Source organism: Squalius cephalus (genome assembly GCF_949319135.1).
Source record: "Squalius cephalus genome assembly, chromosome: 2".
Taxonomy (NCBI): Eukaryota; Metazoa; Chordata; class Actinopteri; order Cypriniformes; family Leuciscidae; genus Squalius; species Squalius cephalus.
Genome location: NC_137123.1, coordinates 57,942,924 through 57,963,640, shown reverse-complemented (window position 1 = coordinate 57,963,640; position 20,717 = coordinate 57,942,924). Strand labels below are relative to the sequence as shown.

The window sequence follows — 20,717 nt, the reverse complement described above, 5'->3', positions numbered from 1 at the left end:
GCAAATTTTGTTTCCTGTGTTTCAATATACTTATTTTCTGTCTTTAAATCTTTGGATTCTGTGTTCTCTGTATGCTCTGTATGCTTTGGATTCTATGTTCTCCATTTTTTGATGTAGTGTATAAGGAATGATCTGTAATTTATATTTTGACTGGCTGTGTGTATGATCTGAAATCATTTTATGATTTTGAGCACAGACAAAATGGTTTTGAGGCAATTGTTTGATTTTGCCAAAAGAGTCAGATGTTCTCTGAATGTAGTTTGAAGATTTGGTTTTGTGTTTAAGGTTTTCAGAATGTAGGTAATGGTTTCGAGAATTGTGTTTTAGCAATTCAGAAAAACTGTAACAGTGTTTTTTTTTTTTAATGTTTTCATAGATGTGGATAGAAAGATGTTTATCCAGCTGACCCAGTGCAGCTTCAATGGATTCCCTAATCTTCTGAAAATAGCATAAGGTTTTTTTTTATTTTATTTTATTTTTTATGCCAAATAATTCAATATACATAAATTCAAAGTGTTCATTTCAAACTTCTTTCAGTTGGCTTTCTTGAACTATCAAGTTGACAGTTTGAAATGTATTACAAGTTTATTTTTAATGCTTTTAAATTTCACACAAATAAAATCACATTCATTTTCATTGATAAATATTCAGTGCTGCATTTCAAACATCAGATTTAAAGATTTTTTGTTTTGTTTGATCAATTACTTTCAATTACTTACAATTATTGTAGACAGTTCAAAAGTTTCTAAAGCCAGAACCTGAAAGATGCAAATGATAAGCTGGGAGAAGATGAAAAAAATTTAACTAATGAACAAAGTCATTAGCAAAGACAATCATGCCACCTTGCCTGAAATGAGGTTTCACCTTATGATGTTTTATTAACAAAGTTTGGGAGGAGCACGTTCAGATAATTAAACCTAATTTAACACATGTGGAGCACACTCTGTTAATCAACCCAATCAATGAGTCAATACAGGTGTATATATACAGCAAACTTACCTCTGTTCATTTACAGTTTAACAGCATCCCTCCACCACACCATCTTCTCACTTCTAGTCTTAAATACTCTTACAACAATGGAGGGAGCACTCTAGGTTCAGGGCAAGTGTGAACTCGTGAACAGTCCTACTACACAGTAAGTGTGCCAGCGAAAGCTTTCTTTGATATCAGATAACTCAAACTGTAATGTATATCTGAGATGCTGTCTTATCTATCTTACAAGATTATAAGCGTCTAGCTGACCAGATCCCAATGGTGATCCGCTATATGTTGCTCCAGGAAGCAGCTTTTGAGCTGCAAAGGAACATGTTGCAGTTGCTGCATGATAAAGATGGTGTGGACAACCTGCTTAAAGAAGACTTTGACATTGGCCAAAAGCGGGAGAGCTTACTGAGTCGCCAGAAACGTCTGATGAAAGCACGCAGCCTCTTGGTTTAATCCCTTAGTCCCTTAGTGCAACAGTTTTAATGCAACAATTTTATGATCATGAGATTATAGCTTGAAATATTCAGCATGAGGACCAACTATGTGAATTTGCATGCTGTGTTTTTTTTTTTGTTTTGTTTTTTTTTTACCTTTGGGAAATTACAATTGAGCTCTTTATACGAAACATGTGAAGGATCGAATAATTGTTTAACCTTTCTGTGTAGCTTCAAGAGAGCAAACATACATTTGTGTTTTATTTTCTTCCTTTTTATATTCATTCATTAACATAATTTATCATTTTATAATGTATTATTTAATCATGAAATATGTATAATATATGTATCCTGTATAATAATCATTTAAACCATTTATACTAATTACATTTGATTCATTCATAGATCAGTTCATTTATATTATTATATTTTATGAAATTTTTCCATTACTGTTTAGTCTTATGTTGTGTACTGTGTCTTTGTGAGTTAGAGATAAGAGAAGTCTCCATTTCAAGAGTGTAACATCTCAGGACAATGTTGTGAAGCAGAGATTTTTCCATTGCTACTGCATGTATAACACTTGTTGAATTTGTGCTGGTCAGACAAAGTTTTACTGAGCATTGAAACAGACGCAACAAAGATTATTAAATAGTTTCAAGAAATTGAGCCACAGTTTCAGAAATTGTGTGTAAGCAATTTGAAAAAACGTTTTGGTAATATTAGGTTTACTCAGTTTTGACTTCAGACTGTTTAAAGTTTGATTGCGTTTTTACATTTTACACAAATCAGATTTAGGAGCAAATCAGTTTTCTTTATAAATCAATATTTTCAAACAATGTAAGTTTATTAGTTATCGAAAATCCTGAACCACCCCTTTAAGCACAAATGCAATCTTGTATGACCTATATGTGACATCTAATGAATACCATTTGATCAAATCTTATGTAAAGGAGATTAAAAGTCTGTTGGAAATTTCAGGATGGATTAAATGTAATGTAAATGATGGATTGTGTTTGTATATGTATTCCATTCTTCTTGCCACTTTTTTAATATATAATGATTGACAGGTCTAAGGACTGAATGAGGTATTTGACATTCTTATACTTCCAGATTAATAGCCTCCTTTGCATCTATATCAGCTCGTTAATTTCCCGAAAGACCAATATGACCTAACCCAGCAGAAGATAATAGAAAAAAAAATATTCTGTAAGTGGTCCACTTTAGTTAAAATGCAGTCCACCAAAGGATGATCAGCTTTTAAAGTTTGCATTACTTTATTTGTGAAAATTATAAAATTATTTTGTTGTGAGTTTCCAATATATTCAAAAGCTAAAAGTAAAGGAAGTGTGAAAATTGACTGAGTCCAGCTTATGAGCACCACTGCATGATGATGTTACACCAGAGGGATCAGTGCTCTCATCAGACAAAGATCTCAAATGCAGTCTCAGTTTAAGGACATGTGTTGATCCTGATAGCCTGCAGAAACTACAGAACTACAGCAGAAAAACAAAACAAAAGTGAGCTTTAACCCTATTAAATACCTTCATTATGACACACAAGTGTCCTGCTCCCCACTTTAAGGGCTCTGCCATTCGGAGTGAGTATAGAGCCGAAAATAAACTAGTCATATATGTGAAAACCTACGGACACTCTTGAGCGTAGGCCTACGTATCCACTGTTTTACTGGTGTGAGCGAATTAATGAAGTAAACAGAATGAGTTTCATCACTATTTTCATTTTAATACACATTTAGATTAAATATGCCACTCTCATTAATGGAGTTATGCACTCAAATGACATGAAATTATTATCCTGAAGTTACAACATTTTATCTGAATTTAAATAATGTTGTGTAATATGCATAAGAATACCCTGCTTCGTTGTTTGACGTATTTAGCTAATGTATACTCTTTTATTATTTTGTTTATTCCCTGGAAAAGCAATTATGCAATTGGCAATTATGTTACTGTTACATAGTTATTTTATTTTTAATACAATTAATATAACATTTATATGATGTCTTATATTCATCTAGTAGTAGCCTAATGTGAGTGTTAGAGCTTTGCAGAGTTATACGTGTGTGCAAGTGCAAAATCGGCGGTACAGAGTTAAATTCGAAGTCAAAGAGGTAAGGATGAGACCGCTACTTATGCTCAAAGTGTAGAGAAAACATGTATAAGAAAGACCACTTTTTTTGTACTTTAAAAGTATTTTATTAAAAGTAGAGTAGAGAGAGAAAACATGTTGCTAAGCTATAAGAAAGACCACTTTTTCATATCATTACTTTTATTAAAAGTAGAATAGAGAGAGAATGTATAAGAAAGAGCACAAATATTACAAGAAGGGGGAAAAAAGAGAATGCGTTACCATCAGATTGATGAATATGTTGCAGACGAGACGCAGAAGGCAGCCAAAGAGCACTGAGGAGACAAGAGGAAGAGACAACAAGTGTTATATAAGCAGACCCTGAGGGTGTTACCAGTCTGGATGACCTCCTTCTGGGAGGTCCCTAATTTATCTATACTATCCGTGACGACGACAGTGCTTTCGGTCATTCAACAAAAGATGTTATTGGTGAGCAGGAGAAGAGGTAACCGCTCTACCTACTTTTGCACACTTTATTTTATTTTCCTTTCTATTTGTGACCAGAGTGGAATGTTAATTTGTATGCTTTTTCTGACTCAATCCCCATGTATGTGGATGAGTGTGATGTTTAAGTAATTTTATTAAATATCTTACAGCGCACATTCTATTCAGAGATACGCCATCTCTCGTGCATCTTTTCCTCCGACAACACATTATTGTTTTTCTCTCTGGGCAACAAACATCTCAACTTTTAGCGTTACAGTGCACTTGTTGTGTAACATTTTGACTGAAATGGGTAGGCCTACAAAAATATTGTATTGTATAACCTGCAGCCTATCTTGATCAGGAAAAAAAATGTTTTGTGCATGCTTTCCTTGATTCTGCAAGCCAACCTTGAATAAATATTGATTGTGTTGAAAAGTCATTGATTTAGAGTTGACACAGCCCTCGGAAACCATACGATCAGGTAAGCTTGCTTAATGTTCGATTATTCGATATTAATTGAATTAATTAATTGTCCCCAATCAAATAGGCCTACTGTTACTCGTTATGGTGTAGTAGCCTAACCGACGCAGTGCAGCAGACAGTCATTGAAATAGATTTTGTTAAACCAATGTCAAAATCTGCCTAAGTTAACTTCGTGCTGATGGCTGTCGTGGTTCACTTCCAACAGGTTACAAAGTTAGCAAAACCTCCGAGCCCAGTCTATGTTTGTAATAGCTAACGTGGATTAAAATGTCTCCATGATCTGCTTTTGAAGAAGTATGGTATCATGCTACAGCGCACATTCTATCAGCTGCAGTTCTCGCCTCCGTCCCAACACCTACAACTCGACGTACATTCACATCACACGTTAACGCAGCGGTTGAGTTACACTCACAGGACACTGCACTTATTCGCAATCACAAAAGTTTATTATTTGCTTTGCCAGTTTTTAAAGCTTTGCCAGTTAGACATTTCATTGGCGTTCTGTTCTGACATGATGCATTTTTTCTGAGCGCGTAGCTTACGCCCGAAGCGCGCGCACTGTCAAACACTGCCCCTTGTCCTAACGGATAGTTCACTCTCCAAAAAATGCGTCATAGGAAAAAAAATACTATGGAAGTCAATGGGGTCCATCAACTGTTTGGTTACAGACATTTTTCAAAATATCTTATTTTGTGTTCACCAGAAAAAAGAAATTCTTACTGGTTTGAAACAACTTGAGGGTGAGTAAATGATGACAGAATTTTCATTTTTGGGTGAACTATCCCTTTAAAGGAGGACCCGATTCGTCACCAAGTAAACATGCACACACTCATCACCGAAGCTCCCATGGCGCCATCTTGTGCACAGGCTATAGGACTGATCTATATAAATGATGTAATTTATGTAGATATAGGTGCACCTAGTCAATCAAGATGCCACTTAAGGAGCTACCAAAGATGAACATAACCAATGTCCATCGTATATGCATATGATATCTAAAAGTAGTGAAGGGCGCTTTTAAAACACGCTACCTGAAGCTTCGAAAAGTTGTCTTTTTATGGGTTTTCATCTCTTTCATCATTTTATCATTTGCATGTTGCAGGCTCTGGCTGTATATGCCATGTTGACTGTAAACAATGAGCTCCATCTTGAATTGGGTCCTCAGCATGGATTCTGCCAAGGATTCTTTCTCCTGCTTGATGGCTTCAATCTTAGTCCAAGAAAGTATATAAAAGATTTACTGAAAAATGTAACAAGAACACAGTTTCTTTACATTTGTATTGTGATTCAAAGGCATAAATGATGAACATTGAGAAGTAATGCGACTTGTAATTCTGTGGAATTTATTAGCATCATTAACATGCATAATTAAAAGAAAAGCCCATAAAAATGACTTAAACACTTGAAAAAAGTTCCTTTGCTATTTTCAGAAAATAAGAGAAGATCTGAAAAAATCTGCTCTGGGCCAGCTGGTTGAAATTCTTTCTAACCACATCAATGTTAAAACAAACACACTGTTAGTACAACTGCTTTTGCAAACGTTCACTTCCAAGGTTGATCATACAATGAATCCGGTTTTGCCACATGTCGCAAACAACTGCAGCAACTTACGAAAATAGAAAAAAGAAAAAAAACACATGCAAATAGAAAACACACACACATGCAAATCAAAAAAAAAAAAAAAAAAAACCCACACATGCAAATCGAAAAAAACACCCGCAAATGAAGAAAACATCTTCATCAGTTTCACAACACAACCAAATACAGAAATGCGCTGCAAATAGCACAGACCACAACGGAAATGTTTCCTGAGGACCCCAATAAGTGACGAACCCGGCTGGGACGTGCTTATTGCTCGTGCATGAGCATCCCTATGCCCTACTCCCTTCTAAGGGCAGACGGCAGAGCCCTTGAAGTGGGGACTTTGGAGTGAGCAGAGCACTTGTGTGCCATTATGTAGCCGCTTGGAATGCACTTGATGAAGGGAGCAACGAAAGACAACGTAATTTCCTCATTATTTTCACCTGGGATGTTCCCATGTCAACACAGCACGGTCCATCAGCTGAATATCTGTTCTTACTACAGAAATATAATGTTGTTAACATAACGGTTGCAAATATATATATCCACCTGAAGCAACCTGGGTTGCATGCCTTACTCAAGGAGAGAATGTTAAGTTCATGGCTTGCACTTCAAAAGAGTCCGCACACTCCACCAAAGACAAGAGTCATCAAAAAAGCGAGATAAAATACATGCTTTACTGAAGCAAGGGCAAACGTTTCGGTCACATGTGACCTTTATCAATCCCAAGCTTACTATGCTAAGTGTAGGAGCTATCTTAATTTATGAAGTCACATTACATAGATCACATGATAAACCAAGCCAAGACCAATAAATAATCTAAACACAGTGTTGGACAGCATGCTACAGAAAAAAATAAAATAAAATAAATAAAAATATATATATTTTTGAGGGAGGACCTGATTCGTCATGACTGGCTAGAGAAATATTTTTAATATTAAAGAGAAGATGGTGGACTATTAGAGACATCTTTCTTTTGTATACTCTGCAGTTGGTAATTCATCAAGATAAATCCACTTAGCTTCACATTGCAATAGTTTTTTGTAAAAGTCACCATCTCTTCTTGAGTTAGACAGTCTCTGAATGCCACAAAATCTCATGTCAGTAAGCTTGTGACCAGCATCTGCAAAATGTCTGGCCACAAGATAATGGATATCTGTCCTTCTTATAGAACTCCTGTTCTCATTGATGCGGATCTTTAATTGGTGGTTGTTTTTACCAATATATTGTAGGTAAGAACTTACCAGTATATCGCACGAACATGAACAACAAAAGACAATGCGCAAGTGACTCTATGATTTTATATGTTTTCTGAGTTGCGGTGCTCATAAATGAATCAGTTTTGATGGCATTATCACAAGCTGAGGATATCTTACATGGAAAAAAGCCAGTAGCCTAGAGTGGTCCAAAGTCACATGTTTGTTCTCCTTGATGAAAGTTTCCAAATTGACCAGATAATATATTATATTACATCCCCTATAGTGTTAAAAAAGGGGAGGCTCCTTGAAGATTTTATTTCCAATGTCATCAGTTTTCAGAAGATGCCATTGTTTATTAATGATGAACTTAATTGTCTGACTGTGGACAGTATAGGTGGTAAAGCACGTGAGACGATCTATGAGATGACTAAGATTGTGACTTAGTTGATGTAGATTTGACTTTTACAATTGCTTGTTTGAGCCGTTTTTCAGGATATCCTCTTAGAAGGAACTGCTTGTACATCTTGTCACACTCCACCTCAAAATCGTCAATGTTCATACAAATTATCTTGTTTCGAAGAAATTGGCTGTAGGGCAGACCTTTCTTCAGAGGGATGAAAGCTTTTAGTGTGAAGAATACTGTTACGGTTCATGGGTTTTCTATAAAGAGTTGTAAATAATAAAGTATTGTCATTGACACAAACATACAGTAAGTATCCAAAATGTTTTTTTGTTTTTTTTTAAAACTTGCTGTACCATTCTTTTGCAAATAAAACTCCTTATTATACATTAAGTAGTTCTTGGTCAATACAAGTTCTGCCATATCAACAAGAAATTTACTAGGAGGTGTAGGGTCACTTCTTGAATCCATAAAATGTCTCATCGCTGTAAGGCCCACAGAATGTGGAATATTGGTGTATAGACTAACTACATCCAAAGTCACTAATTTGATCTTTTTGTCCACCTTGACTGATTTTAGCTGATCAATAATGTCACTTGTGTCTCTCAAATATGAAGGCTGGTTGGCAAAAAAGATGATGGTCAATGAAAATTGATAGAGGTTCTTTGAGAGATCCTATACAACTTACAATTGGACGTCCCAGAGGATTTGAAAGTGTCTTATGTACTTTAGGCAAAACAGAACTGGCCTCACTGCATATTTGCATGCTAGAAACGGCAATTCCATTTCATTAATAGTTTGGTTATTGAAAGCTGATATAAGAAATCCATCAATATCTTTCTTAAAAGACTGGGTAGGATCACCATTCAACTTTACATAGAAATCATCATTATTAATTTGACGTTGTACTTCTTGATCATACGATTCCCTGGACGTTAGAACAATACCGCCACCTTTGTCTGCAGGCTTGACGACCTTGCTCATTTTCTGCAGGGAAGAAAGGGCTTGTGATTCACCTTTGGTACAGTTAGACAAAAATTATCTTTTTTGACAAAGAAGATTATCAACTTCCCTCTCAACCAGTTTCACAAAAGTATCGATTGGAGCACTTGAAGTTGGCGGGCAAAAGGTGCTCTTCATTTTAAACGGAGTGTAGATTCTTTGCGTTACAGGGGTTGTCTGGTTTTTGTCAAAAAAGTTTCTCAGTTTTAAGCAACGGAAGAATGTAAACAGTTCAATTGGTTCATAGGTTGCCTTTCAATGTAATCTTTCATATTTATCCATTAGGAAAAAAAATAATAATAATAATAATAATAAATAAATATCTACAAATGCATTGTGCCAACTGGAAAGTTCATTGGGTTTGGTATTTCCTGGTCCTGGTTTTCTTGTCAATTCTAAGATTCCATCTTTGAGGCAACAGCCTGGAGAATGCCATTTTAATTTTTTTTTCAGCTTGACCAAGAGCCCAAGCACAAAGTGAGGCCCATGTTAAAATGGTCAAGATGTTAAAGGGTTAGTTCACCCAAAAATGAAAATTCTGTCAGTAATTACTCACCCTCATGTTGTTCCAACCCCGTAAGACCTTCGTTCATCTTCGGAACACAAATTAAGATATTTTTGATTAAATCTGAGAGCTGGATCACTCCTCTATAGGCTTCTAAGGCATTATAACTTGCTGGCCCAGAAAATGTATTAAAGACATCGTTAAAATAGTCCAAGTGACTACAGTGGCTCAACCTTAAGTTTATAAAGCGACGAGAATACTTTTTGTGCGCAAAAACAAAACAAAAATAACGACTTTATTCCACTATTAATTTCCTTCTCTCTGGGCCTCGAGTTTTTTCACGTAGTATAACTGTGTATAACGGCGCATCTGTGTTGCACGTCACACGTAGGCTCACTATTGGCCGACGCTGGTCATGTGTGTGAAGCGTGTGACGTATAACATAGAAGCGCTGCGCAGTTATACTACGTGAAAAAACTCGAGGCCCTGAGAGAAGGAAATAAATAGTGGAATAAAGTCGTTATTTTTGTTGTTTTTTTGCGCACAAAAAGTATTCTCATCGCTTTATAAACTTAAGATTGAGCCACCTTAGAAGCCTATGGAGGAGTGATCCAGCTCTCAGATTTAATCAAAAATATCTTAATTTGTGTTCCGAAGATGAACGAAGGTCTTACGGGGTTGGAACAACATGAGGGTGTTACATGAGGATTACTGACAGAATTTTCATTTTTGGGTGAACTAACCCTTTAATGATCAATGTGCAAGTGTCCACATTGGTCATGAAGTGCATTATGAGAGTATCCTCAAGTAGAACAGTACCCTGTTACTGTAGTGTTTAATGTTCTATTATTTTGGAATTTAAATTTTTTTCTGGTATGTGTGAGTTTTTGGGGTTATCATTATGCTGAAGAGTAGAGCCTGTGGTTGGGTTAACGACTGGCCAAAAACCATTAAGACTAGAATTATTATATTTTATAAGTAATGAGCACTGTGATGACTCTTGGCTAAATACTTTAGTACATACATGTATGCATGTGTTTTTGTTAACTAGCTTGAAAATATAAAACATTTATAATGATAATAATTTAAAAATATAAGAAATATATTACACAATGTATTTTTCTATACAAGTTTTTATGTTTCATGAGTAAATATATCTGCAATATATTACACATGCAGTATATCTGATCACATATACATCGATATATTATCATCCCCTTGGAATTATAAGGTTCTATCTGCATTCTGAGCAGTTTTGAGATATTGAGCTTCGAAGTTTTTGCATTACATATAGGAAAATGTATATGGGGAACAAGTTTCTTTCAAACATGAAAATAACAGGGACCCTAAATGTATTCTAAATATACAATATCAAAATCCTCTCAAATTTGTAAATGGGGATTTTTGGAATGGGTCAAATGCAAATAGAACCTTCTAATTCTAAAAAAAACACTTTTCGCTTAGAATTATAAGGTTCTATCTGCCAAAACATTATTTGAACACTAAATATAAAATTATTAATGTTGTAACAATGTCTCAACATTTGTTAGAAAGTAAAATTTGATCCTTTCTATTACATTTATTTCATATTTTTAGCACTTCCATGTATTTAGGACATTTCAAATTAAGCAAGGTAGGTCTAAATATTTTGTCCAGTGCAGATGTTAATTTTTGGTACCAATTTGGTGGGTAATTAAACACATTATTGCAGAAATTGTTACTTTAATCTTTCTTTTGTTTAGACAAAAAGCAGCTACTGTAATACATCTGAGCAGGACTTTATTCCACCTAAAGTGGGCCAGGTAAAATGGCTTTCTCTCTAGACATCAGTATGGCTGAAATAACATGCTAACGTTTATTGTTGTAATTAAGACCCCATCAATTAAATTGTTGATTATTTCACCTTTAAGGCTTAATATTGTAAAAATTAAGACATTTTAAGACTTTAAAAACTGCAAGAAAACAGACATGCATCAGCAAATTAATTCATAAAGTTTAATAATCATTGAAAAATGATTCACTGACTATATAATCACAAAAAAGGTCTAATTTTTTCATTTTTTCAAGGTCTCAAAAACTCATATTTTAAAACACAGAACTATAATACTCTCTGTGACTCATTTTGTAAAACACAGACTTATACTCTCTATGACTCATTTTTTGATTGGTCCTCTTCTGTCCATTCGAAGTGCTGATTGGCTCACGCAGATAGAACCTTATAGAGCCAAGTTAGAGTTCGACTTTGTAGATAGAACCTTTTTGTTTTTTCAATAAAAAGTCCCAAAATGTACACAACTTAAAAAAAACATCACACAATGTAAATAAGTTGTCACAGAATAAGAATATGTGAATAACTCAATTTTGACAAAAATGTCAGATAGAACCTTATAATTCCAAGGGGACGATATTATGAAGTGTATTACTGAATATAAAATTACATACATTTTTAGTAAATATAGTGTCACATATTTTTCAGTATATGAAAAGCGGCAATTCCTTATGTATTATTCAATATATAGTACTATATTATTCTGTATATTTTTAAACCATTTAATATATTGATCATTCATATATAGGGAAATATATTTTCTTTTCATAAGGGTTGCCAGGGCAAGTGAAATCGAGGATCCCCATGCAAGTGCTATGAGGATCAGCTGAAGCAACAGTTGATGCAAGTTGATTTTAACCCCCAAGACTGTGATAGACTGGCATATACTACAAAGTATTGCTTAAGACTTTTCAGCACATTAATCAATCATTATATTGCACATTTAAATAAAACCCAGGTAGACCAATGTGCTTTACAATGGATAAAATAATCGCAATGAATTAAAAGAACAAAATATAGAAATAAAAGCAAAAAAAATAACTAGACAATCAACACTATAAAAAGAGACACAAAATAACATACTAAAGGTGTGTTAAAAAGCCAGGAAGAATAAATGTCTTAAGATAGGATTTAAAAGCAGTGATAGATGGGCCGTGCCTAATGTAAAGAGGAAGGCTATTCCAAGTGAGTTTCGGTCCAGCAGTATAGCAAAAGCGCAATAGACACGATTTTTAAGTTTAACTCTAGAGACAGTGAGTAGGCCAAGGTCACAAAATCTTAAGGTTCTAGAAGGTGTATACAACACCCATAAATCAGTATTGCAGTATACAGTAAATTAAGTATTGGGGTGCCAGGTTATTGAGGACTTTGTAGGCAAATAATGAGTTTAAAATCAATCTGATACTTGACGGAGCCAGTGCAAAGAAATTAAAATATGTGTAATATGGTCATGTTTGTGTTTCCCTTTGATTAGTCTAGCAGCAGTGTTTGTACCAGCTGCAGACAAGAGATGGAAGCCTGAGAAATGCCATTATACAGCGAATTACAGTGGTTCAAAATTGCTCGTGGGGCAAGACAGCATGCCATGATTCAATGATTAAATGTAAAATGTAATGTAAATGTAATATTTCAAGCTATAACCTCATGAGCATATTGTTGCATTAAAACCGTTGAAATCGACTATATGAAGTGAATTCTAATAGGTAACCAAGAGGCTGCGTGCTTTCATCAGACGTTTCTGGCGACTCAGTAAGCTCTCCCGCTTTTGGCCAATGTCAAAGTCTTCTTTAAGCAGGTTGTCCACACCATCTTTATCTTGCAGCAACTGCAACATGCTCCTTTGCAGCTCCAAAGCTGCTTCCTGGAGCAACATATAGCGGATCACCATTGGGATCTGGTCAGCTAGACGCTTGCTTGCAATCTGGTGAGGTATATAAGACAGCATCTCAGAAATACAGTACAGTTTGATGGCACATAAAGCTTTAGTTGGCACACTTACCGTGTAGTAGGACTCAAGGTGCAACCTCATCTCTCGCAAGGTGGCATGACTGTCTGTGCTAATGCCTATGCAATTCAAATGGTCTTTAGTGTCTTCATCCTCTATCATATTTTCCTTTGCATCTCTCAGGCTCTGGCTGTATGTGCCATCTTGACTGTAAACAATGAGCTCCATCTTGAATTGGGTCCTCAGCATGGATTCTGCCAATGATTCTTTATCCAGCTTGATGGCTTCGATCTTAGTCTTTGAAAGTATAAAAAAAAAAATACTGAAAAATTGTAACTCTCTATAAGTGATAAAACAGAAAATTCCTTAAAACCTTTATTATTATTTAAAGGCATTACTGATTATTTGTCACTGAAATGTAATGTGATTTATTTGTGTGAAATTTAATATTAACACTCAATCAATTTGTCAAACTGTCAACTTGACAATCCAAGAAAGCCAACTGAAAGTAGTTCGAAATGAACACTGAATTTGTGTATTCCCAGAAACATTGGCATAAAAAAAAAAAAAAAAACTACCTTTGCTGTTTTCAGAAGATTAGGGAATCCAATGAAGCTGCACTGGGCCAGCTGGATGAACTTCCTTCTAACCACATCTATGTAAACACAAACACACTGTTAATATAGCTTATTTACCAAACTTCCAGCTTGAAAGTTTGATTATCCAGTGAATCCAGTTGTCACGAGAAACTGCACTGTAATACCTTTATCCAAAGCAAGATGTTAATGTAATTAAAGGAAACTCTACCTGTAGCAACTTAAGGTTACATGCTTTACTTGAGGACAGAATGTTGAGTTAATGAGTAACCTTTCAATGTGATCTTTGATATTTATCCACTAGGCAACAAAACATATTGTCAACAAATGAAACAATCAACATATCTATTGGATAAACCGGAAAGTTCACTTGTGGTTAAAATGGATTTAGATTTTCCTGGTTCATGGTTTTCTTGCCAGTTCTAAGACTCCACCAGTTTCATAATGACAAAGGGCCTGTACACAAAGCAAGATCCATATGAAAAATATAAAAAAACAACACAAACCAGAGATAGTTTTCAGCGTCTTTAAGGCAGGTTCTTCCAACAGCTTGATCTGATCCCTAACAAGCCCTTCAAAGGTCTTGTAATTGATGAATCCTGGAAGCTCTCTTCCCCGATATTTGGCTTCATAGTTATCAACTTCTTTCTCAATCTTTGTGTTGACTGCAAAGGATTTATGAAAAATGTCAGAAGGCACTCTTACATTTACATTACCACAGATTTTTTTTCAAATCAGATTAAAAAAAATAAAAAAAATAAATCTAATTTAAAAAAAGCATAATGAATGCTTTTCATACATTAAAGGAAATAAAAGTTGTCAAATAACTCAAAAATTATTTATTTTTTTCATAAAAGCATCAAAAATGTTACTTAGTAAAAAGTTACTTAGATTAAATTAGCAATTTAGGTTGGAAAAATGTTGTGCAGATGTGGATATGGTTAAAGTATTTTTAAACAAACAAACAAACAAAAGCAACAGTGCTTCACTCACAGGAATATCCTGAACGATCCAAGAAGCCATCCCATTTTGCAAATTCTTCACGAAGTTCTGGAAAAATCAGTAGATCTGATCCACATTTAACCTCTTCTCCAATGGTCAGATTGAGGGTATCATGTGTGAAAGATGTAACTTTCTAAATTCAGTGATAAAATGTGAAAGATTTTAGTTACTCACTTATATTAATATGACTAAATATTCACACTTCTTTGATATAGTAGCTGTGTAAATTTCATGGTTGTACTCACATCAATGAGAAAGCTCAGTCTTTCTGCAGGATCTGATGGGGGTCCGTTGCCATATGCCTCCAGTTCCTTCTGTGTTTCAGCGAGCTTCGCCTCAATTTGTTCTTCTAACCGAGGCAGGGATTTCTACACAGCAATTATGAAAATGAGCTATGTTTATTATGAGTCAAAACATTCTGTCGGCCTTTTTTTTTTTTTTTTTTTTTGTTAATAAAGATTATTTCACCTGAATGTGATGAACCAACTCAATTGTTAGTTTCTCAGCCAACTTAGGAATAGTAGCAAAACCTTCTTCATAGAGTTTGCTGGGAGAAAATAAAAAGGCAGGTGATACATACTACAGGTGATTTACTTAGAAAAGTTGAAAAGTTCAGCTTGAATCTCAATAACTAACTATATGTTGTGACCATTTACCCACCTGAAATGAGGATGGTCTTTGAAGAAGGCATTCTCTGTTGCTGTGGCCTCATTAAGTGTGACTTGATCTACAATCTCTTTTTGTCCCCTGCACCTTACAATCATGTAGCCTTTGGTAAGGTGAATGACCTCATTGTGCACAATGTCTACCACTGTCCCTTCAGTGCCCTTATCCACCAGATCCGGCTTTGTTAAGATGCCTGTAGAAGACAAACAATAGTTATACTGGGTCTGATTCAGTTTGATGTGTAGCATTGCAATGAGTAATGCACACCTAAAGTTCTTTCGCCCTCAGGGTCCTCCTCCTGAGCCATCTGCAATGCTTCTGTGGTCGCGATGTCAACATTGCATGGCACCACAACCAGGTTGATTGTTTCTTGCTTCGTAACAAACTTCCTGATCAGTCTCTTAATCTGGAAATGCATTTCATTAATGTTCCTGTGTCTTTAAACAGACCATTATATCACAATGTTCTTTCCAACAAAATATCATATGAAAAATATAGTGAAGTAAAAAAACAAAACAAATCATAGACTACAAAAAGAGCATTATGAGAAAGTTAAATTTACCTGATCTCCAATATTTTCAGGCTGACCTTTGACTGCGACTCGTGCAATCCCGGGGAGATCAATGAGAGTGAGGTCAGGGACATTGGCAGAATGGATCTGCAGACTGATGAGTTCATCACTAATACCAACACCTACTCCAGCCATCTCATCTTGGGCTACAAAAATAATAAGATATTGTTGAAATGCTGACTTAGAGAGACCTCTGGATACATTCAAGCAAGCATTTTATACCTTCACGAATCTTTTTCTCCACTTCTGCTGGGTCATCAATGTCTTCCTCATAGTTCTGGTAACTGATTCTCCCACGCCATTTCTCTTCACCTTTAGTTCTTATCATCTTGATCTCAAGAGGGCACCGTGTAACAATTCCTGTACAAAATGGTAGAGGCCAGACATAGTTTTAGCCTTAAGCCCTATTTGGACGGGATTAGCTTTACAAGGGTAGATTGAGTAATGTAATTTTACCACAGGACATCTGTAATGGCCAATTTGCATGGGATAATATATCTCCGTAAAACTAGCAGAAGTGGGAGGGGTAACTCGATTTACACACCGCCGTCACCCTCCTGTCGTCATGTGTGTAAAATATTTGTGAAAATTAGATTCACAGCACTGTCCCATTCAACCTGACAGTGTTAGGTTGAGTGGGACAGTGCATTACAGGCTGAGTGGGACAGTTTTAGGGCTAATGCTAGCAAACACAGTGCAGCCATTTCATGAACAAGAAGATAACATTTTAAAGTTATAAGTAATAATAATGTGTCACTGAAAGGGTGATTGAGGAAACATCAGAAACCCTTCTGTTGTCAGAGGAGGACATTTATTTTGGTGTGGAAGAAGTGGTGGTAACCAGCCAGCCTGATGAGGACGCACATACACCCTCACAACTGGGTCAGCCCCCCATGTCTCCACCCTCACAACTGGGCCAGCCCCCATGCCTCCACCCTTACAACTGGGCCATCCCCCCATGTCTCCACCCTCACAACTAGGCCAGCCCCCCATGTCTCCACCCTCACAACTGGGCCAGCCCCCCATGCCTCCACCCTCACAACTGGGCCAGCCTCCCATGCCTCCACCCTCACAACTGGGTCAGCCCCCCAAGCCTCCACCCTCACAACTGGGTCAGCCCCCCATGCCTCCACCCTCACAACTGGGTCAGCCCCCCATGCCTCCACCCTCACAACTGGGCCAGCCCCCCATGCCTCCACCCTCACAACTGGGCCAGCCCCCCATGTCTCCACCCTCACAACTTGGCCAGCCCCCCATGCCTCCACCCTCACAACTGGGCCAGCCCCCCATGCATCCACCCTCACAGCTGGGCCCACCCTCTCTACCCAGCACTTCAACAGCTGAGTGGGCTTCCATTGTAAGGTTCTCAGACCTTATTGAAGTACCTACAAGAGAGAGGGGAAAGAAGAGGATGATGGCGAGGCCACCCAGCTACCACCTAACAAGCAAGGAACACTTCAACTTTGTCCAGGCCAAAGCAGACAAAAAGAAACCAAAAACTACCAAAGTGCGTAAGCCTGCTGGTGTCCGCCCCCAAAAAGCTGCCGTTCCTCCCCTGCAAACAGTTCAGGGAAGTGACCCCTGTACTGGTTGCAAGGGGGTCTATGGGGATGCAAGCGACCCAAAGGCCAATGAGGAATGGGTGGCTTGCTGCCACTGCCAACGGTGGTATCATGAGTCCTGCGGAGAGCTCAACAGACTTATGGATGATGATGACTTAATCTGTCTTGGATGTGTTCCCTGAAGTTGTTAAAAGGTGGTAAAAGGATGTAGGCTTAATGAAAGATCCATTCATTGAATGTAGAGTGAAGTTTACAGTGTTACAATTTTTGCATTATTTCCAGAAATGCATTTTTAAAAAATCCTTCCAAGTATTAATTAATTGAAGGTCTCCATTGTTGTATTTTGCGCTTGATAATGCGCCACACATTTTCAATGCATGTATTCTGGTTTTATTTACGTTTTACACAACGTCCCAACTTAATTGGAATTGGGGTTGTATTTCTCATGTTCATTTTAACCATAAAATAGTGTCCCACTTTCTCTAACAAAGTGTCCCACTCAACCTGATTGCTTCCAGTTTGCTGAAGAGGGTGTCAGATGGTGTTTAAAGATGAACAGTTTGTTAATAAATACATAAATTGGGAAAATTTCACCATAGTGGCCTTCATTACAATCTATTTAAACAAAACAATTGTAATACATTCTAACTGATTTAGGTTGTTTAAAATGCAATTTACCAAAAAGTGTCCCACTTTACCTGACTTCACCTATTATGTTGCTTCCTGATGTCAGGTGCGCAAACACATTTGATATTTATATGTCTGGTCGAACGATGTATTAATTAACTTAAGATTGGATTGTGTTGGTAATAGGCACTAGCCCAACTAAAATATGTTTCGTGCCTCTAGTCACTAGTGCTTTCGATCTTCTTTTTGATGGTTTATGGAAAACACTTGAGTTTTGCCAGAAACTTCTTCCAGCGTCTAGAACGCAAATGAATGCTTTTTCAAGCGTCTCCATACTTGAAAAACTGCGGAAAACTAATTTTAAACAGGAAATGACGGAATATTTACGTACAATACAGCTGGGCACGTTCAAGTTCAAAACGGTGCGCAACGTTTTGTCGGGGCTGAACGCAGCCCTGGTCTATTCGCACGGAATTAGTATTAGCCTACCTGACGTAATTTTTCCGGACCTTTTTACACAAAGTAAAAGTCGCCGTAATTTTTACTGACATTGAAATGATTACTGAGATGGCACATTCGGACGGGACTAAAATCACTGAGAAGCTCTGGTAATAATTACTTTACCCCACCTCTCCATGTTAAACTATAATAGGGCTTTACGGTACCATGATGTAGGGGAGAGCGGGCACAAAGTAACGCTTTTTGACTTTCTCAATTTGTGTAAATCTACTTATGGTTCAGAGTATTTATTTTTTTCCCACATTAATTTCACACGTCTATTACAATTATGTGGTTTTGTTTTATTAATACAGTATATCTTTTTTTCTTGATATACCCCGAAAGAATGGAAGTGAAATGTGACAACATGCCCCATAGGTGGGGTACATTGTAACATGTGAGGGGCACATTGTAACATGACCATATTACAGCTTAAGATGTTATCTGATCTAATAAAAAAAATATACAAGACAAACTAAAATATTTTCTAAATAAAATACAATTATTAACTTTTTCATATAAAATAATGGCATTTTTTAATAATTAAATATAAACTAATTTTTGAGTTTTGACTACGAACACAGGAAAACACAGCTATACAACATAGTTCAAAACAAATAAATAATTAGTAATTTCTGAACATTGACTCTCAGTCTTTATTCACCTTTTTCTCATGTTTTCTCTATAGAATTAATAAAAGTATAGAATATAATAGCATATTTCTAATAGGGGCACATTGTAACGCAGTGTGACAACATGCCCCGCCTGCACAACTGGGATTTAAACCCGGCTGGTGTCTTCTGCTAGTTAGCGAAGCATTAACTGTTATAACATATTGGATATTAAAATAATATCAGATTTGTCTAATTTTAAATCAGCACAGAGATGAAAAATGAACTTAAGTAAGAAATTTACTTTTGCTATGGTTTAATTAATGTCTATGGGTATCTTCCAAAAAAAAATAATTTTGGCGCATTTTTTTCTCTATATAGTGTTAATATGGCAACATGGCAATATGCCAAGTTTCACCAAGTGTGGAAGTATTTAAAACAAGTGTGTTACAACTAGCCCCGTGTTGCATTGTGCCCCGCGCTCCCCCTAAATTATAAAGGCTATATGAATATGAAAAAAAAAAAAAAAGATATCCCGGTATACCATCACTGATATTCGTTGCTAAGGATAATCACATAAGTTATAGGCCTACTTTATTTATTTCTGTTTTAGTTTATATTTATATATCATGTGTTTCCCTACAGTCCTTACCACTACCCCTGGGTAACGCTACTCCTGACAGCGCCTCCAGAACAGAACTCTTTCCTGAGCTTTGGTCTCCAATGACGGCGATGGCAGGCAACGCCAGGTCCTTTTCGACTCCCAAAGACCGTAAATTGTCGATAGTGTCGATGCAAGGGCGGATTTTTTCCTCATATTGCTGACTGAATGTATAACTAATTTTCTCCATCCTCATCAACCAACGACGGAAATGTCTAAATAAAAAAGAGAAATAGGCTACTTCAAGTCGATATGTCTGGCGCTGTATGTTCGCGCACTCCTCGAAATGATTGTCTCAGAGTGATGCTGCTCTATGGTTAAGTGAATCCTAGAGCGTTTATGTACTTGCTTAGTTTCTTTTCCTGGATACCACAGTAGTTTCGTTTCGTCCCCTGAAGAACGGTTTCATTTCTCAGTTTCAATAGCCTACATCATATCGTGAGGTTTATTGTACAGTCAAAGTGGACTGGAAATTCATTAGGGAAAATACTTATTTGTAGTTATACTAATACTACTTGTAAACTATCTTATTATAGTTTATTTTTACCCCTTATTTACACTGCACACGTCTGCGGCGCGTTACGGCCACCAGAGCTGATCGCAGCCACTCTAACATAAATGCCTGTGTTTACACCAGCCGCGACGCGGTGCGTTTCAGAAGTGTCCCATGTGTCCCATGTGGAAAGCCAAGAGCGCCAGTGAATTTTAACACATCAACAACGCGTATTTAACGTGTTAAATACGCGTTAAATACACGTTGAATACGCGTGACAAATCAGCGCATTAAATATGCGTATTCAACGCGTATTTAACACGTGAGATGCGTATACGCATTAAATACATGTAAAATATGTGTGAAACGTTAAAAATCAGTTTGAACGGGTCAGTATCATTGGCTGCTGAAGACTTGGGTCTAACCATTTCTGTGAGCTTAGGGGGGTGTACCGTCCATAGACTAGGCTACCACCATTTTACATGCTATAGATCAGCT

General features: G+C 36.6%; 1 protein-coding gene across 2 annotated transcripts; it reads right to left on the bottom strand.

Moving 5' to 3' along the window:
- Positions 1-2,388: 2,388 nt before the first annotated feature.
- LOC307149943 (interferon-induced GTP-binding protein MxB) lies at positions 2,389-20,077 on the bottom strand. Of its 2 annotated transcripts, XR_013819638.1 has the most exons (13): positions 19,718-20,077; positions 15,990-16,127; positions 15,759-15,913; positions 15,464-15,602; positions 15,191-15,389; positions 14,999-15,077; positions 14,776-14,898; positions 14,522-14,663; positions 14,035-14,193; positions 13,511-13,587; positions 12,987-13,229; positions 12,042-12,908; positions 2,389-2,515 (listed from the first exon to the last, which is right to left on the bottom strand). XR_013819638.1 is itself a non-coding variant. In XM_079856579.1 (12 exons), the coding sequence occupies exons 1-12, from the start codon at positions 19,920-19,922 to the stop codon at positions 12,684-12,686; spliced, it is 1,884 nt and encodes a 627-aa protein (XP_079712705.1). In that variant the 5' UTR covers positions 19,923-20,077; the 3' UTR covers positions 11,143-12,683. The 2 variants fall into 2 exon arrangements, 1 of the variants encoding a protein (XP_079712705.1); XM_079856579.1 differs by lacking the exon at positions 2,389-2,515 and having other exon boundaries at positions 11,143-12,908.
- Between the last annotated feature and the right edge of the window lie 640 nt (positions 20,078-20,717).